Source organism: Arvicola amphibius, chromosome 3, assembly GCF_903992535.2.
Source record: "Arvicola amphibius chromosome 3, mArvAmp1.2, whole genome shotgun sequence".
In the NCBI taxonomy this organism is placed as follows: domain Eukaryota; kingdom Metazoa; phylum Chordata; class Mammalia; order Rodentia; family Cricetidae; genus Arvicola; species Arvicola amphibius.
This window is the reverse complement of record NC_052049.1, coordinates 82393853-82419927: the sequence shown is the minus strand read 5'-3', so window position 1 is coordinate 82419927 and position 26075 is coordinate 82393853. Positions and strand designations below refer to the sequence as shown.

The following is a 26075-nucleotide window of genomic DNA, read 5'->3' as shown; positions in this document are numbered from 1 at the left end:
TAAAAAACTCACTTTAAAAAATATGCACATTGAATCTAATCAAATATTGCTTTTAGACTCACTTTTTGCTGCACTTACAGGATTACCTGAATTACTAGGTGGCAGCCAAGCTGATTATTTTCTTAGTCTAGTGTCTAGTGTTCTGACGGCACAGTGCTTGGCTGACATGTACTCTTTTCACCTCCACTATTCAGTTTGTCTGAACATATGATAGCGAGTGTGAAAGGATAATGCAGCACCCACTATCCACCTGACAGCGTTTTCCTGTCCCTTCTACTGTGGACAGTATTTCTGGCATGTGAACTACGCAGGTCTGATATGTGATGGACAGATGACCTGCCATCCAACCGCCTTCCGTATCTCAGAATATAGACACATATCTACAGGGTTGATGGAACTGAGGAAGACAAACTGTCATATTCTGCCATGAAGAAGGAAACGAGTTGTCCTGAAGTGGTATATGGTATAGATGTACCTCTTGGCCAAATGGCAGGTGATGAGGAAATGACAAATGTCTTTCTACTGTTACCTAATCATTAATGAATGACACCTACAACCTTTTTTTTAATGATAGGACCTAATTGTGTAGCCCTCGCTGGACTGGAACTTCCTGTGTAGCTCAGGCTTGCCCCGAATTCACAGATACACCTGCCTCTGCCTCCTAGTACTGGGATTATAGGCACCATTATTGTACACCATTATATATACACCATTAGTGGCTGGTGGCTGATTTTGATTTTCAGCCATATACTCAATGTAGAGTTAGGAGAAGCTTCTCCTGAGTTGCATTTCGTATGAATTCTTGTAGAAGTTGGCAGAATGAATCTGCCACTTCAGTTATAATTTAACACAAGCCACAGAGTGGTATTCTCTGCTCATCATATAGGTTATTGTCTTAATGGAAAAATTTGAATTTATAAGAATTTGATTATAGCAACCTTTAGAACTTAATTCCTTGACTAATCAAAAATTGTTTAAATTTTGTGAACTTCAATGGATATAAAATTGATAAATTAAAACTATTAATAATACATATACACTCAACTTTTGTTTTATTGGCTCTGATATTTACAAAAACTCTACTCATGATTGGCATTTACTGCAATCCATAAAATCTAGGAATATTCTGACACTATGTTTATTTTAATCACCCACTCAACTGAAATGCCGCAAAGCCTTAAGCACTAGGACTGCCATCCTTGAAACTCTGGAGATCCAAAATAGGATGATTACCATTGGCTTAAAATCAAGCAGGGCTATACAGTGAGTTCAGAACAGCCTGGGTGACAGTATAACTTCCTATCTTAATTGAAATAAAAAGAATGAAAAACAAATGAGTAAGAATACAAGAGAGAAGGTAGCCAACTGTCTAGCCTTTTCTTCCAGCAGTCAGATGCTTGTTTCATTGGGGTTTACTTTTACATACACTAAAAAATTCTTTTTGATGTCCAGTTCTGATAATGTATGAAATTATCTCACCATCCTAACAACAGCTGATCTACTACCTCAACTCCTTGACAATAGCTCAGTTTTCTACTTACTGACTTAGAGATGTCTAATAGATACTCAGATAAACATATCCACCGAGTTGATGGGAATTTGGACCTTTACCTCAGGAGAAATCTTGTCTGAAGGAAAATATTGGGGACTTTTGTCTCTATTCTGGGCTAAAGTGACGGGAAACTGCCCTAAGTACAGCAACATGAAGGCACTTGATGAGATCCTGGGATCTACAAAAGCTGAATGACAAAGGGAGACTAGTGTAACATTAGGAGAGGCAGGAGAGAGTGCTAGTGCAGAAGCTACAAAAGAGGTATATCCAAGAAGTGAGAGTGGCCAGTGGGCAAAGCACAAAGCAACACTGGGTTAACACAAACGAAGAATATGTTAGTGAACAGAGTTTATCCAGAGCCCGTGTTTATCAGGAGCCTCTGCACTTCCACAGTAAACAGGAAAAAAGAGTTAGAATAGTAACTCACAGAACATGTCGACTCAAGAAAGGAAGAACAAGAATATTACTAGTCAAGAAACACAACTTGGTAAGACTACTCCAACTATAGAAGACACAAAATAATTACATAGAAGGTGAAATACAAACTCTTGAGGCAGAGATATTTAATATTAAAAGTAAACACAAAGCTCCCTGTAATTTATTCAAGTGGGATACAGTCTTATGTCCACAGAAAATCCTGAACACAAATGTTTATATTAGCTTTATACATAATTGCCAAAACATGGAAGCAATCAAGATGCTTTGCAACAGGTGAGTGCATATACTGTGGCAAATCCATACAATGCATTTCTACTCAGGAACAAAGCTAGGTGAGCTATGGCAACTGGGTTAGCCATGGGGAAACACTCAAGACACACAGTTAGGTGAAGAGACCATGGGGAACGTTACATGTGCTGTTCTTAACTGTGTGACATTCTGAAAGAATTAAAACTATGGAGACAAAAGCAAATACATTGGTGGAAATGTACACTTACTACTTTTCACATAGCTATAATTAAATACCAGACAAGAAGTAACCCAAGGAAGGAAAGATTTATTTTGGCTAATTATTTCAGGGTACAGACCAGGGCAGCAAGAACAGCTTACAGTTGCATCAGCAGAGGCATGAGGCTGCTTATATCACAGTGAAGCACTGAAGAGAAAATGAGAGCGAGAAAGTGTGTGACAGAAGCCAGAAGCAGGGCTTGAGCTGTGATTCCTAAGGTCTGATCCTTGGAAACACACTTCTTCCAACATGTCCCACCATCTAAAGTTTTCTCAACTTCCCAAACAGTGTCACTGCAGCAAGTCAGTATTCAAATACACAAGTGTGTGGAGAACAGTAAACCACAACATGAATAATTTAGGGCACTTGAACTATGCTGATGGGTGCGTCATTAGACAGTTGTCAAAATGCATGAAAGGTACACAACAAAGAGAGGGCTCTAATGTGGACTATGAATTAGTGATAATGGATCAATATAGGCTCATCAATTGTAATAGAGGTATCAAAGTGGTCTAAGAGGTCAGTAATAGAGAAACTGCGTGGGTGCGGGAGTACAGGGCAACTCTAATTTCCATCGACAATTCTCTAATTCCCAAACTGCCATCAAAATAAAGTAAGCAGAGAGGAGTTGGCAGAGAAAGAATTAGTAGTAGTTTACACATACTGGATTTGCACATATCTAACACAGTCTAGATAAAGAAACCATTACGATGGTATGTCTCTTAATTAAGTATTCTTTTGATGCAAATGCCCAAGTGGCAAGTGAACAAGTACCTGTTATTAGAAAGTTAAAGATTAACTTGGAAATGTCTTGTTTTTTTCCCTTAATTTGTTAAGTTTCTTGAAATATGAATCATTCTCATTTTTGTTGTTGTTTTATGTGAGGCAGGTTTCTCTGTAGCTTTGGAGCCTGTCCTGGTACTAGCTCTGTAGACCAGGCTGGCCTCAAACTGACAGAGATTCACCGGCCTCTGCCTCCCAAGTGCTGGGATTAAAGGCATGCACCATCACCACCTGGCATGAAGGCATGAATCATTCTTCAACCTACTGTATCATTACAAATTGTGAAATATAAGTCAAACTGCTATTACTTAATTTTAGTAAATATGACTTTCCTAAGATAATATTTAGGAAGAATGTATTCTTTAATATATGAACCTGTTTCTATGAACTGTAAATCATGAAAACAATCCTTGAATTTATGTAAAATTATAGGGATCGAATATGTATATTTAAATGTACTCCACGTTTTCAAATTTTCTTATTTAAAATTATATTAATTACATACACACAAAAAAGAAAGTTTTCTATTTTTGGTAGGCTTCATTGTTTGTGTGAAGATTCAAAAAGCTTGATAAAAACCAACTTTAGATAAAAGCCAGTTTTAGAGTAAGTATACTGTCCATTGTCTATTAAAGATACAGTAAGAGCCGTACAATTATCGATACTAAAGCAGTATATTTTTCTGACATTTTCACTGATGGTGCAAAAGTACAACTGGCAAAACAGCTACCCCTTCACAAAAAGCACAGCACTGGCACCAGATGACAGTGATGACAGTTACCTCAGGGAGGCACAGCGATAAACACTATCCTTTTAGGAATACCCTTGATGTCATTAATCTTTACTGTAATGAACAAGTCTTTTAGTACCCTATAGAATGCACTTATACTGCATACCAAAACAGAATGGTGGTTCTGAGGAGAAATCTCTCATGTAGCCACCATAACTGGGGCAAAGCTTCATCTGTCATGAAACAACCACTTTCACTTGAAAGAAAAATGACAAACTAGATATTCAATTTTTGTCAAATGTTTTCTCAAGAAAGAACAATATGAGCCTGTCACTGTAAGTATAATTTGCTATGTTTGTTGCCAATAAGTAAAGCCAAGTTTTTAAGTAAAAATCACAATTCTGAAAAACTTTCAGTCAGTAACTGTGCATGTGATAGCTTCTAAATATTATAGGAATATTCTGATGAAACCATGGTATCAACAGATATTGATAAAAAACATGGTGATACATGTGAAGATATTAAGTATCTATATAACCCAGCAACCAGTATTTTCCAAATGACCAATGTCCTGTTATAAAATCATGCATGGATTAAATAGTCAATAAAATGCAAGATTGCCAATGGCTATGAGTATTAAAAATTCATTCACATGGTTTCAGTTTCCACATTACAACTATCCTTCAGAGAAGTATCATGTGTTGGATTTTTGTGTATTAACTTTATTTGATGGGAATATACACAATTATTTTGGAAATACTACAAAAATGTTCTTCCCATTTTCAGCTATATATCAGTAGCAAACTCTTTCATGTACTTCAACAAAACATATTATAGCAGATTGAAAGCAACTCAGATATAAGAATCTAGCTGCCTTTTAGTAAGATCACATTAAATATATCTAACGGGGCAAGAGAGGTAGTTAAGTGGTTAACAATGCTTACTAGTCCTGCAGAGGACTGGGTCCGGCTCCCAGCACCCACATCAGGAGATTTACAACTGCCTTTAAATTTAATGCCAGGGAACCCAGTGCCGTCTGCTTCTGCGGGGACATGCATGCATGCATGCCTATTGTGCACATAAACTCACACAGGCACACACGTACAACTTTAGAAAGACATCTTCAAAGTGACTCAAAGAACAGAACAATGCCAGTCTCCTATTTTGGAAAATAGCTATTTTCTATACAATGTTTTTGTCAATATAGTAAATTTTCTAATGTTATTTTAATAAATGATTGTACTTACAGTGATAAATACTGACTAAGTTAGCCTGATGAAAATAAATGGCTGTTTTCTGGGGTCCACAGTATTTAAGAGGGAAATGAATTCTTGAAACCAATGGAAGAAACTTTTACTGTCAAATTTAAAATATCCAAACACAAACTCACAGCTCTTAACCAATGATTCAGAAGATGATATTAATAGGCTTTGATGCTTTATATAATGATGTGAAAAAGACACAATTGTTTTCATATTTAACTTACAAAGAGAATTCTGTTTTACTAATTTCAGTTGTGATGTAGTCAAACTTTCTCCTTGTTGACTTTTACTCTCTTCATCGCCTTCCTCATCTTGCACTACAAAATCATCAATCTTATAGCCATCTTCATCTCTGTAATCATCCTCATCCATATCTTCATCAGTACTTGAACAAGATTCCTTTTCAGAGTCCTAATTAAATGAAAATAAATGCCTCAGTAAATATTATGGCTTTAAAAAAGCCAGGATAGGTATAAACTTAAATCTGAAGGCAAAAAAGATCCATATAATTAAACACATATTTTATGGCTAAATATTGAGCTTTTGAAATTGAAGAACTGTACACTTTGGTGATGTAAAATGTTTAAAATAAACATTAAATATATGAGTAATTAAGAATGGGAAAGACCATACAGAGCAACAAATAGTCTTTCAATATTTTTAAAAGAGAGTGAGGCTCACAATAAATTATTATGACTAAATATAATAGTACAATATTCAAGGATGTTTATTTAAAAATTCTAACATTGGAAAAAGAATAGATTCTGTACTTTAATATCTGTAAAAAACAACTAAATGACTTTCAAGTAAAAATTTAACAACAATAAACCAACAAAATAAAACACACCTCAACATCTCTACCACTATTGCGTCTCTGTCTCTGGCGTGATCTTTCTGAGAGTTCCTTTAGCTTCTGGTGGTGTTCTCGCTTTTGAGCAGCCAATGATTTTTCAGGGGTCTCTCCTTCCGTCTCCAAAGAAGAACACTCGTCTTCGATCACCCTGCGTGGGCGTTTAGCCCCTGCTTTCCTAACGAGGATGTCGCTGTCACCGCTCTCATCGCTGTCCCACATCACAGAAGACCGCCTCCTCCTTTTCCCTGGCTTGATGCACTCATCTTCCACATCCTCCTCTGTGACTTGTTTGCTGTGCTTGCTGGCATCACCCTCCTCTCGACCTGGGTGACTTTCATCATCTGGCAACTCATTATGCTCAGTTTTGATCATTTTTTCTTCCTCTGTTGAACTGTTGTCGGTGTTTCTAAGAGGCTTACTGCTGTTTCCCCCACTTTCAACTTTGATTAATTTAAGCTCTGTTTCCTTCTCTGGTATTTCATTAATACTAGGCTTCTTGCTACTCTCAAGCTCTTCGTCACTATCAATACTTCCTCTACTCCCAAGCTCTTCGTCGCTATCAAGTTCAAGTTCCTCGTCACTATCAAGCTCGTCATCACTATCAAATAACTGTGAGATACTTCTTTTAGTCCGACGCCAATCAACTCGAGATTTTTGCTCAGGTACTTGGGTTTTAGAATTTCTCCTTGTTTCATGTCTTCTAACAAGTACCATTTTCACTTAAGCTTCTACAAAATAAAGTTATTAGGAACATAACAATGACAACCATATTATAGCAATGAAAATACGGCACACATCAATTTAGCTTCATTAAATGGCTCACAAAGGCAAATCACATGAGATACTTTAGCAAAAAAAACCACAGAACAGTCAGTGTACAAATAATTCATGAAAGAACTATTTTTAACACATATTCTTAATTATGGTATATGTTGTGCTGAAAAAATACACAGGAAAATCATAGTCCTGTGTCCTTTTAGAAAATTGTATAAAACTTAATTAAACATGCAAACATAATTAAGAAAAACTCAAGGTGGTCAGTATTGAATAATAAATATAAATGTGATAGAAATGTGAATGTGCAGAAATATTAGTATGGCAATTAATTCACCAAAGACCATTATAACAGAGTTGATTAGGCACAATTTTCAAGGACCTGCTTGATTTGTAAAGAAATAATGAAAAAGTAATTTCAGATAAGTAAATATAGTATGGGCAAAACCCTGGCACTAATAAAGAACATGATATTCCTAGTAAATAAGTGTTACTAAAAAGGGATAAATAGCTTCCGTCACGAAAAAAGAGAGACAAGAACAGAAAACAATGATAGAATTATAAAGACAGGGCTGCGAGATGGCTTAGCGGGCAAGCTGCTTGTAATGAAAGCAAACCCAGCATTGAATGTCCAATAGGACAGAGACAAGTAAATCGCCGGGGTAGCTGCTTATCCGGCTAGTTCACTCAAATGACAAGTTCTAGGTTTAGTGAGAAATCTTGTTTCAAATAACAGTGATAATAACAACAACAATAATAAAAATAATAATGTGAGAAATAATCAAAAACGATATCTCTACATCCATCTTGGTGTCCATATACACCTGCACTGGCAAGCAAACTCACATACATTGCATATACGTGTTCAACACATATACACTGAATTACAATGATAATCCATCCTCAGGCAAAGAAGGACTTGATTTGGAACAGAAATAACATGAAATTTAAAGGCTCAGAAACGTTACATGAAGAAAGTGTTAATGTAGTAATTGATATAAAAAGAGAGATGACAAGCCAATGCAGAGAGCGAGCCTATCTGCTAGGACTGTGGCTGCTACACTCCTCTGTGAAGTAGAGATGGGGTTATACTGCTCTCAGAAACTACAGAACAACTCAGCAAAACTCACTACAAGTCCAATAATGTAGTCAAGTGAGAAGTCTGCAGGTAGAGAAGCTTCGTGGTAAAGCAGAGCATAGTACAGGGAAGAGAAATCACAGCTGTCCCTTTGTGATTTTATAAAGTATTTTCCACTACATTTATCACAGGCATGTACTAAACTACTGACAGGAAAGACACACAGAAATTTAGTAACTCATATGTGCTTCTGTGGTTGCCAAGGAATCATAAGGTAATATGACCTCATAGTACATGTGTAAGAGCTTATGGAAATTATAACAATATTCTAAAATAGCACACAAAAATTTCTGGTCTTTCTCTATATCACAGTATTAAGGTATAAAACAAAAATAGAACCTTAAAAATTAATCCAAGATTACAAAAATAATTACAATACTTATGTTTTATATGCCAAACATCAGCTTCAAACACCCACTTTATTTGCCTCAGTTCGAAGAGATTGTTAGAAGCTTAGAGAAAATAAATATTGATAAGATAAAGATTAACTATCATTGAAAATATTTAAAAATGTGTAACTAACTATAAAGGTTGTATCAAAACTACAAATCCAAAATAATTTTAAGCAATGTTGTAATACTGGACCAAGTTCATAGTGTTTTAAAATTATTACTTGGAGGGGGAAAGAATATATTAAGTGTACTAATTCTGATATGACTATAAGGTAGTATGCCTTCCTATAATGGTAACTTCTCATATAAAATCAGAACAACAGAAATTATTAGATTATACACCAAAACATGACCTGTGTAGATAGCATCAGCTGATTGTAACTTTTTGATAGTATATAATTAATTTAACAGTGATAGCATCAAATGCCAATTAGTAAACCAAATGGTTTATTTGAACTACAGTTGGTTATAATCTACACAAGTGTTATGCTGAAGCCAACAAAGAGAAAAACAATAAAGATATATATTCAAAATTACCTTAAAAACCCTAGATTATTCTTCAAAGCATACCTTTTGCATACTCCACCACTTTACAGTATGTCCATCTAATTTCTCCAATAGTTTTGAAAAGACTTTTTTATTAAACACTAGAATAACTAGGCAACTTACATTTTGAAGTTATATAGTAAGGTATTTGTAAGCACATATAAATTTTCATAAGCCAACTTTGCATATGTGTGTTACACAATCATGAGATTTTCTAGGAAACTGGCTTGAATTGGGAGAAATAATGAAGAACATGTCACTAAAAAGACAAACATGGTTTCCATAGGTACATGACAGCAAACATGGACAGTAAGAGGTGTCCAAGCGAACGATGACTTTGTTTTAGTGCACACACCAGACTGCTGCTGTAAAACTGCAGCACTCTCAAAGGACACTGATCTTACAATGGGCGATTGTAGGACAGCAGTAGAAATGCTGAAGAGCACTAATTAAGGCTATTATTAAGACGTGACTCTACATAATGAAGGTATAAAAGAAATCATCTATATTTAAAATGGATCGGTATCCTTTCATCTTTATTTTTAAATTCCGTCAATGATCTTCCAAAGAGGATACTATTATCATCGTATACAAATATTAAAGCCAAGTATATAGAGTTTAAATGACTTACCAAAGATCACACAGCTTGTTAGCGACAGAGCGGGGTTAGAAACCAGGTCTCCTGATGCCCGTCCAGTGGTACACAGTGAGTGCTGGTAACATCATGTGTGTAAGAATTAACACGTAGAAGTAATAGTTTTTTTTCTGTCATGCTAAATTTCAGTTTCAGAAAGCTACCATCAACACGGTGAAAGCTAAAAAACATGCATTTCTAAGATTGTCTAACTAAATCTAAGTGCACATGGCTTAAGTCAGAAATTTTTGAAAATTATCCATTAAGTAAGAAAAAATATACAAGAGATGGAAGGCTGCAGACTTTCCTCCACATTTTATTGATGACATCAATCACAAAATTTATGGTGCTTTTGGTAAGGTCCAAAGCAAAAATCCTAGGGAAAAATGAAGACTTTGACCTTTCTGAAGGTATATTTTATTTAAATTAAGTTTCATTTGGCAAACTGCATTTTTGCCAGGGCTCCTGTCTTATTTCAAAATTGTCATTTCTATCAATAAAGTAAAAATATACCTGTTATCAAAAGGGAGATTTTTGAATGTGGTTAACTCTTCTTTTTAAATTAAGGATAGTTTTACTAAATTATCTGGGAGGGAAGAACGTCAGAGGAAAAAGGTGAGTGACCCAGGGGAGTAAGATGAGAAAATGAAGCCAAGTTAATGGGTAAGACAGCTCCATGTTTAGAATTCACCTCCACAAGAATCCATGCAAATAGGTGTAAGTTTCATTTATGCCAAATTAAAAACTTCAAATGAGAATTTTATCAAGATATCTTAAATTCAGACAAGGAGAAAAACAAAGACTCCACTGGAAAGCATCAAATAAGTGAATGAAGTTAATACTATCATGTGCTTCATGGTTGTCATGGAAGATGAACATATTAACTGGGATGTCTATCAAAGGATGTGTTCTTTCAAAGTAAGTTTACAGGTAAAAGAAGGTACTGTGTTTCTCATCAGGAGAAATATTTTCTTTTAGAATTTGAGGTTAATTCACACTCAAGAACAATCTCACACTGAAGTCACCTACTTGCTCTACAAACAATGTAGGCAGATGACAGTTACTTATCTCTGATTTGAATTGCAAAGGCTATGCTACTTTTGGAAATTCTGCCAGAAGGGATCAATTTGTGAAATCTGTAGAATATCAATCCTCTTTTATGTTTTCTTTTATATGGTGGTTTGGAGAGGAATTACAAGCTAAAGAAAGGTATTTACATTTATCAAAATGCCAGAACATGTTCTGGAGCAGTGATGACACTAGAAAAAATAAATGCAGTCTCTGCTCCCAAAAGCTCACAATCTTATGAAATTACTAGGGACATGGAAATCAAACCAGCACAAGAAAAGATCTGAGGGCCGCATGCATGATTCTGCTAAGTTTCTGTCACATGGGTATGAGTCAATCTATCATCGTCCTCCCATTGGCAGGAAAGAGGGCAGCATAGCACGACAAGAAAAAGGAAATGATGAAGTAAAGATATTAAGAGGCAAGCCATTGCCTTCCTTTTGACATCACACTTCAATACTTCCCAATCGGGTAGAGAGGGTCCTGCCAGCCTAGCATCCAGGATAACTAGATCACTCATTAGCATCTGTCACAGGGGCTGTGCCTCCCTAAATCCAGCAAGGATGAACGTCTGAGAGAAGAAAAAATCCTTTGAGGTGTGAACACCAGGGTCACAGTCATGATTACCAACCTGGCTTTCGGGCGAGGCTAATTCCCCAGAAACAGGAAGCAGGTGCGCAGGCCTCCAAAAACAGAGCGGTGGTGCTGTCAGAAGACAGGAACCGCTGCCCCAGCTTCACAAGACTGCCCGAGGGCTGTGCATCCAGAGAAGGGGTCTGCAGAGACAAGGACCGGGAACAAGGTCTGTGCACTCAGACAGGGAGGGTGTGCTGAGGGGTGTGCACACAGCCCAGGAGGAGCTGCGCACAGCCAGGTACGGGGCTGAGGAAACACCCACGCTCTCACAGACACCCGTGGACGGCTGCGTTCTCACGGCGCGCCCCTTCCCGCATCCGTGACGCACAGCTAAGGGATGACAGGTGCCCTCCGCGCCGCGACACTCCGCCTGGGCTCTGCGGGAGGTGATTATGACCAGAGCTGAGAATTCCCGCCAGGAGCACGCAGCGAACCACCCTCTAGCGCTCACCTTTCAAAACGCCTCCGCCTCCACCTTCGCTTCCGCGTTTGTCCCCGCCCAGCTGCCGCCCCGCCCCGCCTCCTCCTCGGCCTCCGCCCCCGCCCAGATTCTCTTGGCGCCATCGCCCCCACTTCCGGGAGGAACCGGAAGTCCCGCCTCCTGGCGGGGCAGGCGCGGGGCCGCAGCGCGCGAGCTGGGGCGCGGCTTCCGGGAGCGCGCGCGGAGGGAGGAGCGGCCGCGTCGCCGCGGTTGGGGAGCCGCTGCGGTGGGAGTGCTGGGTCGGGCGCCCGGGCGGCGGCGGGTGGAGGAGACGGAGGCCCGGCTGCCTGGGTGAGGGCAGCCCGCTCCTTCCGTCCCGCGCCGGCTCCGGGGCGTGGCAGGGTCAGCGGAGGGCCTGCTTCCGGGGCCTGGGCACCCCGGGCTGGAGCGGGACCTGCGGAACGGGACCTGCGGGACCTGCGGCCCCCGGAGTGCGAAACCTGAGTCTGCCGGCCCGGTTATCCGCGGGGAAGAGAGGCCGCCTCCGCCTCCTCCTCGGCCCGCAGATTTCCCGTCATCTGCCTGTCCCTTGCCAGCCCAGCCTCGGGTCGCTTCAGCGGCTGAAGCGAAGGGGTCGAGTGCTCAAGACCCTTAAGTCTCAGTAAGGATTGCGGCAGTGTGAGCGGGTGCCAGGCCTCGCCATGTCAGGGAAACGGAAGCGCGTGGTGTTGACTATTAAAGATAAACTTGATATAATAAAGAAACTCGAAGATGGAGGCTCTTCCAAGCAGTTGGCGGTGATCTATGGAATTGGTGAAACAACAGTTAGGGACATAAGAAAAAATAAGGAAAAGATTATAACTTACGCAAGCAGCTCTGATTCCACAAGTCTTCTGGCTAAGAGAAAATCTATGAAGCCATCCATGTATGAGGAACTAGACAGAGCAATGTTAGAATGGTTCAATCAGCAGCGAGCGAAAGGGAATCCCGTATCTGGACCAATTTGTGCCAAACGGGCAGAGTTCTTTTTCTACGCTCTGGGAATGGATGGTGATTTTAACCCTTCTGCTGGTTGGTTAACCCGCTTCAAGCAGAGGCACAGCATTAGAGAGATCAATATTAGAAATGAAAGATTAAATGGAGATGAGACTGCTGTGGAAGATTTTTGTAACAACTTTAGAGATTTTATCGAACGTGAGAATTTGCAGCCCGAGCAGATCTACAATGCAGATGAGACTGGACTCTTTTGGAAGTGCCTACCTTCCAGGGCTGCAGTAGTTAAAGGTAAATGTGCTGTCCCTGGGCACAGCTCATTGGAAGAAAGAGTCACTGTTCTGTGTTGTACCAACGCAACAGGCTTACACAAACTTAAACTTTGCGTTGTGGGCAAAGCAAAGAAACCTCGCTCCTTCAAGGAGACTGACACCTTAAACCTGCCTGTCTCTTACTTCAGCCAGAAAGGTGCATGGATGGATCTCTCCATTTTCCGGCAATGGTTCGATAAGATTTTTGTGCCTCAGGTTCGAGAGTACTTAAGATCTAAAGGCTTGCAGGAAAAGGCCGTGCTCCTGCTGGATAATTCCCCAACACATCCAAACGAAAATGTCCTGAGGTCAGATGATGGCCAAATATTTGCAAAATATTTACCACCTAATGTAGCTTCATCCATTCAGCCCTTGGATCAGGGAGTCATAGCAACCATGAAAAGAAACTATCGCGCAGGTCTTCTCCAGAACAATCTGGAAGAAGGCAACGACCTGAAATCATTCTGGAAGAAACTGACTCTGTTGGATGCACTTTACGAAATAGCAATGGCATGGAACTTAGTAAAGCCGGCTACCATTAGCAGAGCTTGGAAACAGATTCTTCCTGCAATAGAAGAAAAAGAGGGCTTGGACTTTGATGAAGAAGATATTTCTGGGGCTACTGTGGCCACCATTTTACAGCATACCAAAGGACTGGAAAATGTGACTCCTGAAAATATGGAAAAGTGGCTTGAGATTGACAGTACTGAGCCAGGTTATGAAGTATTAACTGACAGTGAAATCATCAGACGAGCCCAGGGTCAGACAGATGAATCCAGTGAAAACGATGAGGAAGGGATTGAACTGATTCCAGAGAAACATATAAATCATGCAGATGCTCTCCAGTGGACTGAGAATTTACTAGATTATCTAGAACAACAAGGTGACATGATTCTACCTGACAGACTGGTAATACGTAAACTTAGAGCCACCATCAGAAATAAGCAGAAGATGACAAACTCAGGTCAATAGCATTTGAATTTTATCATTGTTGTGATAATTGTGTGGCACTTTGAAATGTGGCTTAATCTTTATGTCAAACAGTCCTATAATATACATATAAAAATGTAACTGAAGTGGTTTGAAGATTATGTGTCTTATCTCCTTATTTGTAAAAACAACCACTTCTGTGTAGCTATAAATGGTATATACATATTTGCTTCTGTAAGTCAGTGATCTAAGGGTGGCATTTCCTACAGGTTCTAGCTTTAAAAGATAGATAACAGTGAGCACTTTCCTTAATTCTTTTGCTTGAATTGAGGGCTGCAATAGAAATCTTTTCTTGTACTAAGCATCTTAAGTGGTTATCTGGCTTTTGTATTTGCATAGGTTGAGAATTAAATTGCTAGATTTCAGGATGATATGTAATAGTTTAAAAATGAAGTTCAATAATGATGGTGGAAATAATCTATGAATTATAAAAATAACTTAGAGTCATATTTCTGTTTTATGTTTTTGTTGGTGGAAAAGATAATCCTGGAAATGAGTCATATGTAAGAAGTAATTGAGAGAAACTGGGAACGTGGCTTATGAGAGAAATTTTCGTGTCTTCATTTGGAGGAAACTAGGTGTTAAAATTTTGGAAACTAGATTTATTTATACAAAGAGAAAAAGATTTTTTATTTTGAGTTGGATAACTATAGAATTATTTATTTACCTAATTTTTCATAAGTGTTTTTAATTATTACATGTAATAATATGAACTACCATAAATATTTGGGAAACATCTGAAATTTGAAATTTAATTTTTTTTACTGAATATTTGGAAATATCTATAACTTGAAAATTTTGTCATACTTGGCTGATTTTATTCGATATAATAAATAAAGTTTTTATTTTAGATAAATCATATGTTTGTATTCTATTTTTTGAAGAAAGCACAAATAACTAGAAAATGCTCAAGATAAGAATTCTTTTGACATATAAAAGAATTCTGTAGTTCTAAGAGTTTTGACAATTTTTTTAAATTCTGTGTATCCATGATTGATGTGGCATGTCCTTCTATATATGTGTTGCTTTTATTTGTTGATGAATAAAGCTGTTTGAGCCAATGGCTTAGCAGAGTAAAGCCAGATGAGAAATCAGAACAGAGACAGAGAGAACAGGCAGAGTCAAGGGGATGCCATATAGCTGCCGAAGGAGAAAGACACTTTGGAATATTAACAGTAAGTCATAGCCTCATGGTGATACACAGAATAATAGAAATGGGTTAATTTAAGATGTAAGAGGTAGGTAGGAATACTCCGGAGCCATCGGCCAAACAGCGTTATAATTAATATAGTTTCTGTGTGATCATTTGGGTCTGGGTGGCCAGGAAACAAACAAGCAGTGTCCATCTACACATGATATTGGTTCTTTTTCTGGATTTACTTTTTTTTCCCCTTCTTGTTTTGTTTTGTTCTTTAAATGTGAAATGCAGCTGTCGTGATGCCACCTAGTGGTCAAGTCATGCCTACTGTTGAGCTGTTTGTGTTAAAATACTGTGTAAAAGATGCAGTGTCCTTGAATCCTGTGATTATTTCTAGGCTGGGAAACTGCTCTTCTGTGCTGTTTGCTGTCTGAAATTGACACACTGGTAAGTTAGCAGTTCTGTATTGGTCCAGAATGCTTAATTTTAAGTTACCTATTCTTGAATATTGTTCTAAGTTGTGAACTTTTATTATTTAGTCCTCTGAATTATGAATTAGATGGAAATTCTTATGGTTGTCTCTTATGCCAGGTAAGCATTTAAGTTCAGATGTTTGGCTTCAAAAGCCTATAAAGTTTTTTTTTTTCCTAATCAATTTAGACTAAACTCTTACTCTTTCCCAATCTCCAGTATTTATCATTTACAGCCTCACTCTCACTTGCCACACAAGTTTTCTAAGTGGTTCCCCGTGTATTGGTGGTAACTATTGCCTCTCCTTCATCCTTTTCATGAGTTGTCCTCTCTGTTTTGTACTGCTGTTAACCTTTTTATACAGTCATAGCGTTTGAAACTTGGATTGTCTGCTTTGGTTTCCAGGTCACAGTGCTCAGTGAGAATCCTTTCTCACTCCAACCTAGTTAAAGCCAGTATTGGCAAAATGAGCAGTTTGTGTGCAGACTGAAGTTGAAAATAGGAGAGCCATCCTAATATCATCATTGAAGTCTTCCTAGGTAGAGATACTGAAAATCAACTCTGTAGGAAGCACAGCTTCAAGCAGGCATTAGAGAAACCTGGCTTGTCGCTGTTGCCTGGTCACCTGCCAGAGTGGAAGTGCTCAAACAACCTGGTGAGTCTTTGCAGTCCTACCAGGAGCCAGCCTCCACCCAAATGCCCCCAGTTTCCTGAGCATTGTTCAGGCCCTACTCTTGCAGTGAATAGAACACATTCTTATGAAAGAGGCCCCATGTACTTTGCATCCTCTATCAATATAATCTTTTCTTTCGCTTTTCACAGATCCTTCTTGTAGGCCCTAGCCCTGACCTGGGTTTATCAGCCAATAGAACTCATTCTTATTGCCAAGGTCACAGGTGCTTTGCTACTTTGCTAGGGGGTCCCTTTGTAGCTATAGCTAAAGCTTTGTTGTCATGTTTGTCATGAGGAAACATTCTTCCAAAGTTTTACTATGCTTAAATGTGTAAGAATAAACCACAAGGTCAGACTCTGGAAGTTTTGATCCAGTGCTTACAAAGATGGTACTGATTGAGTTTCATTTTACCACCTGCGATTACCTTGACACATTACTAAAGGCATGTGAGCAAGGATGGATACACTTACATCCAAACAGAGTATAGCAGAAAGAGTGGAGGTTGTTAAAGAAAAAGAAGGAAATGTACAAGGGAATGTGGCCTGTGGTGACCTGCATTTTACAAGACGTACATTTCAGTATGCCAGATCTGGGGTTTCTGATTTGTTCTGCTCGGTCCTATAGGGGATTTTTGAATCAGTGCCAAGTTAAATGCCTTTGATCGATAGTTTGCCCATTTGATAGATGATTTTAGAAGTTGTTTGAGCACAATACCTGCTCCCACAGTTATGAGTTCTTAATTCCCATTCCTGTTCACATTGCTTCAGTCAAGATATCATTTGACTGCCTGTTAAAGATCAGACACAGGCACTTTCTCTTGTCTCTTTCTGGTGACACATGTCAACTGAGCACTATATAGAGTTTGCAGCACAGAACTCACATGTCTCAGGGATGGAAACTCCAGGAGAATGGATTTATTTTGAGGGGTTGTGTGAGAAATGAGAGGGTTACTTTATTTGAGCTTTATGGGGAACAGGGAGAGTGGCAGTGAGAAAAACAAAATTCTTTGTGCATAAATCTAGTGAATCAAAAAATCTCTTGACTATGTGCACAAACTGACAGGTCTTTGGGTTTAAGATGTGTAGTAGGGGCTGGAGAGATGACTTGGCAGTTAAGAGCACTGCTATTGTAGCGGACTCACATGGTGGCCCATGACTGCCTCCAACAACAGTTGTAGGGACCCAGAGGTGTGCACACAGTGCACAGAAACTCACGTAGGCACAAACACACACACAAAAATAGCAAAAACTATATGTATATAAAAGAGGAGAGGCTGTTATTTAAGAGTCATAAAATCAGAGTGAAAAGGCAACACATTTGAAAGGAAAATCTGGTTCTATGTGAATTCACGCAAAACAAATGACATTGTTTATATAGTGTGACATTCACTGTGTAAAGAAAATCAGATTTTGCTTATTTCAGAATGGTTTTTATTCTGTACACTCTCTGCTTTGGGATACTGGTTTTTGTTCCTCCTGGGTGATTTTATCTTTCCCTGTGACCCAGTCACTCCATCTTCAAGAGTTCAGATGTAGACCTTCAGCTGAGAAGTAGGAGTCTTGGTGCTACCTGAATCCCTATATTTAGTTCACCTTTCAACCCCTAACCTCTTTAAAAGATCAAAACTTCACACTTTTAAGGCCAACTGTACTTCCAAGAGATGTCCTTCTGTTCTCCTTGTTAAAGACAGGGTCAGTGTTCCACAGTACGTAGACTCACACAGCCACGTGCAATTGGAAGCTGGGAGAATGGGGGCTGGCACTTAGCTTCCTCACTCCTACTGTGAAAATTATTTAAGAATTGCTGTGGAGTGAATTTTTTTCTTTTGTCTCTTAGTACTGGGCCATTGATGTCTAAAGATCAAGCACCATGGGATCAGTGCTTTATGGAATATTATGTTAGTGAATATATAATTGTCAATCAACTATTGCATCTGCATGTAAGGTATGTTCTAGGATATGTGTGGTGTATGACTGAATATGTGTATTCAGAAAATTTACAGCAGAGAGGAAGCGATGGGGAACAAAATCTTACGTGTTGAAGGTGTATAAATGAAAGGGTAATTCCAGTATGAGAAACACAGCGTTATTCTGCTAGAAGGAAGAAATGAATAACTGAATTATCCTTGACGTTACCTGAGTCTCAGGTCTCATAGTTGCCTAGTGTACAGGAGGCAAAAAATACTTGAAGAATGAAAAAAAAAATCTTAGTGTAATCTTAGCCACAGGGAAAAATTGGTTGTTTAATTGAAAGTCCAAGCAAAGCCTTTCATTTTCTGTCAGATTTCTTTCCTCCTTTTCTCCTCTAGAGGATTATTTATGAGACCTATAAAAGCTCCCAAGTATCTGGAACATTTTCTATTCCTCTTCTCATTTGTGGCTATTTGCTAGGTTCATTTTTTCCCTTTCTTCAAGCATTTGCCAAACATGGGTGATGGAGGAGAGTTATCTGTCTATGTTTCTTTCATTTGGTTAATTAATAAAGAAAACTGCCTTGGCCCTTTAAGAACAGAAAATTAGGTAGGTGGAGTAGACAGAACAGAATTGTGGGAACAAGGAAGTAGAGTTGGGGAGACGCTTCAGGCATTCGCGATAGGAGTCTCCATGCTGCTCCTCTCTGAGATGGACGTAGGTTAAGATCTCTCCTGGTAAGCCACAACTCGTGGTGCTACCCAGATTACTAAATATGGGTTAAAGCAAGATGTGAGAATTAGCCAATAAGAGGCTACAGATAATGGGCCAGGCAGTGTTTAAAAGAATACAGTTTCCGTGTAATTACTTCGGGTGTAAAGCTAGCCGGTGGCCGGGTGGTGGGACGCAGCCCCGCCGCTTCACACTACACATGGGAAGGAACAACAAACGTTAATTTTCTGCTTCTTCCCAGTCACTTCCTTTACAGTAGAACGTGTGTGTGTGTGTGTGTGTGTGTGTGTGTGTGTGTTCATGAGTATGGTGGGCTGCAGTCGTCTTTGCCTGTGCTTGTGGAAGCCCGGCTGGCCAATGAGGCCCTGGGATCCTTCTGCTCTGACTCCCAGCACTGGGGCTATAGAGCATAGGCCACCATAGTGGGCTTTTTCATGGGTGCTAAGGATCTGAAATTGGGTCCTCATGATTGCCCACTGAGCCATTGCCCCAGTCCCTAGATAGACCTTCTTAACCTCAGTAGTAGTCTAGCTGTAGGAGGTGCAACGTCTCTGAGCCCTGCTAAGCACCTGCTCTCTGCTGCAGTGTGACCCAACAAATAGTGCTTCCAGTACTGCCAAGTGTCCCAAAGGGCTCACAGTGGTCCTGTCTCAGAACTACTTTCCCTAGGCACATGGTCTAGTTTCCAAATTTCCAAAAATGATATCTGTGATAAAAATCACTTCCCTCTTCCCACCATCTGGTGGTTATTTCTGGAGTGTCCATTTTTTTTCTAATTTTGTACTCACTAATAATAGGTTTTTCTCATGGTAGCACTGCACTTCAAGATGCTAATTCTTTTATTTGGATTAATGAAGCAAGCATGTTAGAAGCTTAGCACAGTTAGTTCATTTTTTCTCTTGTAAGGTTTGGCCAGAGTGTGACTTTTAAGTGAACCTGAATTCACATCAGGCTCCTCTGTATGAAGTGAGCACATGGTAAAAGAGACTATGAGAAATTCCTAGTAGCTTCTTTTTCCCCAGAATTGAGGATTGACTCTAGGATCTCACATAGACGAGGTAAGTCTCCAGGTCTCCCTCTAGTGCATTCCTTATCTTAGCAGCTGTCTATGTATATGGTAGAAAACAGTTGTGTGGGCTAGGAATGGCCTGGGATGATGGGGATGACTCCCCAGGTAGCCAGCTGCTTTGCAGGGACAGTTTCATATAATAGTAGGGGAAAATAAACATTTTGGTAAGTAATTAGCCCTTTCTGAAACCAAGAACAATTATTCTTATTGAAAACCCCATAGGTCTTTTAAGAATTATCTGTATGAGTCCTCACAGAGTAATTATTTAATCTAGAATAATTTTATCTAGGATAACTATGTTGTTTTTGTTGGTGATGTTATTGTTTTGTTTGGTTTTAAATTCCCAGGTATCTTTATGTAGCATCTTTGAGAACCACCAGTTAATTTGCAAGGTTATCAGAGTAGACAATACAGGAAAGAGAATAATGTGTTCCATTGATGCAGCATTAAATCAGGAGTCTGTATAAAGTAACAAGGAAGCTGTAAGAGTCAGCCATGATAATGAACAGATCACCCAAAGGAAGTTCTTTACTTCCAACCATTATCACCTGCCAGAGTAAAACTCAGCCATCTATAAGTTTAATAGAGGCCTGATTCTCAGTAGTTTGCCCTGAAGCAATACCTGGATGCAGGAAGAACCATAAACTGAGATTACCAGAGTACCACCCAAGAACAGACCATCCAAAGGAAATGCCTAACATTCCAACTGCTGTCTATAGGATCACCTGCCAGCACACACTCACCAGGACACCTCTAGACAAATGTCAGCCAATCAGGGGTCCTGAACCTCAGAAACCCCCTTACCCCCACCTTTACTACTATAAAAACTCAACTCTAACTGACCTTGGGGCTCTTGGTTTATTCCAATACATTGGACATGCGGAGAAACCGAGTCTACAAACAGGATTCAGTCTCCTTGTTGGTATTTGGGGGACTTCGCGGATTTGGGCATAACAAGCTATATATATATACTCTTACTGTAGGTCTTACAGCCCCCACTTCCCTGAGGAAAAGTCATGTTCTGTCTCCTACCCCTCCCCCCAGCACTGGGGGTGACAGGAGTATGTTAGAACTCACAGATGGGATCTTAAAACTTCATCTCAAGCTGGGGAGAGTAGACAGTTTTCTTACAAACATGCATATCTAACTCTCTTTTGTTTAGAGCCTTGGTTTCTGGCTTGTTGTTTTGCAGTTTTCTCTTATGGCCTTGCAGATTCTTTGCTAGGTTTATTTTAATTTTCCTGGTGCTACAGGTGAGCCTACATGGTACTGCATACTGTTTAGTATTTATTTTTTCTTTCATAAGTACTTTCTTTCAACTTTTAAATTTAAACCGTTTCTGGAATATATGAAAATAATTAAATTTTGAATATTGACTAAGCAGACAATCTTGCTGCTTAGTATCATCAATCAAGCACTACTTCTAATAGTTACTATTTTTATCAATTCTTTGAAATTTCCTATGTAAACTGCTATGTCATTTGTGAACAAGGGAGATTGATTTCTTTGTCTTCAGTATGTGCATGTACATGCCTTTTTGTTATTGTTGTTAAGGCAAATTTATTTTCTTTCACAGAATTAAAGCAGAGAAATACTGACACACGTTAAAGCCACATGTAACTGTAACTGGGATTTTGAACCTTACTTTGAGGACTATTTTACAGTTATGAAGACAGCTGTCCCTGCTAAATGCAGTGTGAACATGCAGGCTGTAGTTGACTTTGAAGACCCCAGCAGCAGATAGATCATCATTTCAGTCCTTGCTTTCTACTAGTAAAAGTAAAATTTAAAAAATACTTCAAAGCTACTCACAATTAAATAATTCAAATCATTTAAGGGACTTAACATACTCAGTAAGAATTGTAGTGGGGAGCAGCGGGCAGGCCTGTTTTTTGTCCAGCCCGGCTCCCGCATGGTTAGCTTTTCACCCAAAATAACAACACACAAACTGTATTCATTTAAACAAGACCTGGCCCATTAGTTCCAGCCTCTTATTAGCTAATTCTCACATCTCTTGCTTTAACTCATATCTAATAATTTATGTAACACCATGAGTGGTGTCTTACTGGGAAAGATTTAGCATGTCTGACCTGGTGGCTGGCTTCATGGTGCCTGTCTCCCTGAGTAGAGGCACGGCAGTCTGCCCCAGAGAGGTGAGGCATGGCAATTTATTAACTTCCCTTCCCAGCATTCTGTTCTGTCTACTCTGCCCACCTAAGGGCTGGCCAATCAAATGGGCCAGGCAGTTTTTTCATTAACCAATGAAATCAACTCAAACAGAAGACCCTCCCACATCATTTCCCCTTTTTCTGTTTAAACAAAAAAGAAGGCTTTAACTTTAACATAGCAAAATTACATATAACAAAACAGTTATCAAGTAAGAATTAGTTACAATATTTATATATATTTTATCTTTTATCATAACTAAGAAAAAATATAACTATCTTTCTACTTTTCAACTCCATCAAAGACTCCAGAAGGACACAATATTACCTAGGTGAACAAGAAGTAAGCTACTTCCAAAACTCTGGAAATGACAGAGACATCTCGCTGCCTGGACAGTCACCCAAAGTTCCTTTATACTGTTGGGGCATCCATCTTCAGCCTACAGGCCCATAGTATCCAGCAGACTTTTCCATGAAGCAGGAAATTTCAAAGGCAGTTCAGTCAGTATCTGCTGTGTCCTGTAGAATGTCTCACAGGCTCTTTCATGAATCAGGAACCCCGAAAGATCATCTCACTTTTTGGCAAGTTTAGCAGTCCTCTCTCTGAGGGTTCTCTATGTCCAGTTTATGCAATAGTCTAGGCAAGAGCAGTTTCTTGCCCAAATGGCTATCAAACTCCATAAGGAGCCTCTTCGATGCCCATCTTCCTCTTGAAGTAGATTGGTGCTGCCAGGAGCAGACATGTCTCATTGTCATGAAAAATCTAAGTCATTAAAACATTAAATGACATATTCTGTAGTCGTTGAAAGATATTAGGAATGCTTATCTAGGTGAAATATATCTCTATAAATCTAGAAAATCTAACATAGCTATAAGCTTGACTATTATCGATGATTATTTATTAACAACCTATATTTCCTAATTATACATTACATTTTTAAATGAACTACATTATCATAATACCTTAATCAAGATCAGAAATACATATACACATAACAAAATTGACCTTAAATTCCATACCAATGCAAATTATTCGTATCTATATCATATCCCCCTTTAAATGTAAAAGAACACCTATAAACAATATTTGGGAATATGGGCACAGTTATCCACATGGGAGCCATTCTGTAGTGGGGAGCAGAGGGCAGGCCTGCTTTTCATCCTGCCCAGCTCCCACATGGTTAGCTTTTCACCCAAAATAACAACACACAAACTGTATTCATTCAAACAAGACCTGGCCCATTAGTTCCAGCCTCTTATTAGCTAATTCTCACATCTCTTGCTTTAACCCATTATCTAATAATCTATGTAACACCATGAGTGGTGTCTTACTGGGAAAGATTTAGCATGTCTGACCTGGTGGCTGGCTTCATGGTGCCTGTCTCCCTGAGTAGAGGCACGGCAGTCTGCCCCAGAGAGGTGAGGCATGGTGATTTATTAACTTCCCTTCCCAGCATTCTGTTCTGTCTACTCTGCCCACCTAAGGGCTGGCCAATCAAATGGGCCAGGCAGCTTTTTCATTAACCAATGAAATCAACTCAAACAAAGACCCTCCCACATCAAAGAATGGTCTTTAACATCTATGCATAGAACTGTTCTTTCTTCCTTATTCAGTTTACTGATATGTATTTTCTGTTTCATCCTTCCTTTTTTATTTGTGTGTGTGTGTGTGTGTGTGTGTGTGTGTGTGTTCAGAAGACAAGTTGTGGAGTCTTCCTCTCCTACCTTTGCGTAGGTTCTGGGGATGGAACTGTTTGTTAGATTTTCATGCCAAGTACAGAATCTCTTGGATTAGCTCACCATCCCTTTCTTCATTACTTTAAAAAATTACTTATTTTTATTTTATGTGCATGTTTTGCCTGCATGTATGTTTGTGTGAGGGTGTCAGATCTTGGAGCTACAGACAATTGTGAGCTGTCATGTAGGTACTGGGATTTGAACTTGGGTCATCTGATACATCAGTGCTCTCAATCTCTGAGCCATCTCTCCAGGACTCTTTATTACTTTTAAAATAAAACATTTCCAATTCATTATTCTAGGAATTTGAAAGTGGGATTAGTCAATATATTTTACATCTAAGACTATAAAATATGATCAATAGGTAGTCATAATGCTATAACATTTTATAGAGTAAGACCTACTTTTTGATATTTTATTTATTTTTATTCTATGTGTATGATGGATGTTTTGCCTGTATGTATATCTGTACACCATCAGTATGCAGTGGCCACAGAAGCCAGAAGAGGACATCAGATCCTCTGAAGCTGCCTTGTGCATTCTGAAAACCAAACTCTGGCCCTCCGTAGAAACAGCCAGTGCTCTTAACCCCTAAACCATCTCTACAGTGCAGAAAAACCTTATTTTTGAGACACGATTTTACCATGACGCCATAGGCTGCCTTAAACTCATGATGGACTTGGCCTTCTCAGTGCCCAGCTACAAAATAACAATTGTGCTTTCCTGTAAACAGTAGTTTCTCTCTCTCTCTCTCTCTCTCTCTCTCTCTCTCTCTCTCTCTCTCTCTCTCTCTCTCTCTCTCTCTCTCTCCGTGTGTGTGTGTGTGTGTGTGTGAGAGAGAGAGAGAGAGAGAGAGAGAGAGAGAGAGAGAGAGAGAGAGAGAGAGAGAGAGATCACTTTTTCTTATTTGGAGAGCAGGTCAACCGTGAAGAGTTGCTCCCCTTTATTTTTAGATGGCTTACCCAAGAGGTCATTTGGAGTTTCCTATTTTCCTTCTTTCCCTCCTGGATTTCAGAACTGACCTTTTTTTTTTTTTAAAAAAAAAAATGATTTTACTGAGTTATACATTTTTCTCTGCTTCTCTCCCTTCCTCTTTCCTCCCCTTCATCCTTCTCCCATGGTCCTCATGCTCCCAATTTACTCAGGAGATCTTGTCTTTTTGTACTTCCCATGTATAATAGATTCATGAATGCGTCTCTAAGGGTCCTCTTTGTTGTCTAGGTTCTCTGGGTTTGTGAATAGTAGTCTTTTTTTTCTTTGCTTTATTCTAAAAATCACTAATGACTGAGTACATATATTATTTATCTTTCTAGGTATGGGGATACCTCACTCAATATGATGTTTTCTAGATCTATCCATTTGCCTGCAAATTTCAAAATGTCATTATTTTTTTCTGCTGTGTAGTACTACATTGTGTAAATATACCACATTTTCCTTATCCATTCTTTGGTCGAGGGGCATTTAGGTTGTTTCCAGGTTCTGGCTATGACAAACAATGCTGCTGTGAACAGAGTTGAGTACATGTCCTTTGGCACTATTGAGCATCCTTTGGATATGTACCCAAAAGTGTTATTACTGGGTCTTGAGGAAGATTGTTTCCAATTTTCTGAGAAATCATCACACTGACATCCAAAGGGGTTGTACCAGCTTGCATTCCCACCAGCAATGCAGAAGTGTTCCCTTTTCCCCACAACCTTTCCAGCATAAGTTGTCATCAGTGTTTTTGATTTTGGCCATTCTTACAGGTGCATTTCTCTGATGGGCTAAGGATGTTGAACATTTCCTTAAGTGTCTTTCAGCCATTTTAGATTCCTCTGTTGAGAGTTCTCTCTTTAGGTCTGTACTCCATTTTTTTAGAAACAATTAATAAATGTGACCTCCTGAAACTGAAAAGCTTCTGTGAAGCAAAGGACACAGTTAACAAGACAAAATGGCAGCCTACAGAATGGGAAAAGATCTTCAACAACTCCACATCAAACAGAGGACTGATCTTCAAAATATACAAAGAACTCAAGAAATTGGTCATCAAAAGAACAAGTAATCCAATAAAAAATGGAGTACAGACTTTCTATTCTTAAGTGACTATCTATTGAATAGGGAACTCCAGCTACAGCAAAAACAAAACAGTCAGAAAATCAGGAAAACCAGTGC

At 39.1% G+C, this 26075-nt stretch overlaps 2 protein-coding genes across 4 annotated transcripts in view; one reads left to right on the top strand and one right to left on the bottom strand.

Annotated features, from left to right (window-relative positions):
• The window catches only part of Ccdc82 (coiled-coil domain containing 82), a 33242-nt gene extending 20517 nt beyond the window's left edge, over positions 1-12725 (bottom strand). For 2 of the 3 annotated variants that reach the window (XM_038323443.1, XM_038323445.1), the window contains exons 1-5: positions 12602-12725; positions 11310-11454; positions 9608-9689; positions 6121-6854; positions 5498-5684 (exon numbers count right to left, since the gene is read on the bottom strand). In XM_038323443.1, the coding sequence (XP_038179371.1) occupies positions 5498-5684; positions 6121-6840 (907 nt within the window). In that variant the 5' untranslated portion in view covers positions 6841-6854; positions 9608-9689; positions 11310-11454; positions 12602-12725. Of the gene's footprint in view, positions 1-5497; positions 5685-6120; positions 6855-9607; positions 9690-11309; positions 11455-11765; positions 11802-12601 lie in introns of those variants that run through there. The other variant, XM_038323444.1, reaches the window with a different exon arrangement.
• Jrkl (JRK like) lies at positions 11996-14888 on the top strand. Its single transcript, XM_038323442.1, has one exon. It carries the CDS (start codon positions 12437-12439, stop codon positions 14009-14011), a length of 1575 nt encoding a protein of 524 aa, XP_038179370.1. The 5' UTR covers positions 11996-12436; the 3' UTR covers positions 14012-14888.
• The last annotated feature ends 11187 nt before the right edge of the window (positions 14889-26075 follow it).

Bases quoted from the DNA above. Each gene is read 5' to 3' on its own strand.
- Jrkl (XM_038323442.1), top strand. From the start codon at position 12,437: ATGTCAGGGAAACGGAAGCGCGTGGTGTTGACTATTAAAGATAAACTT.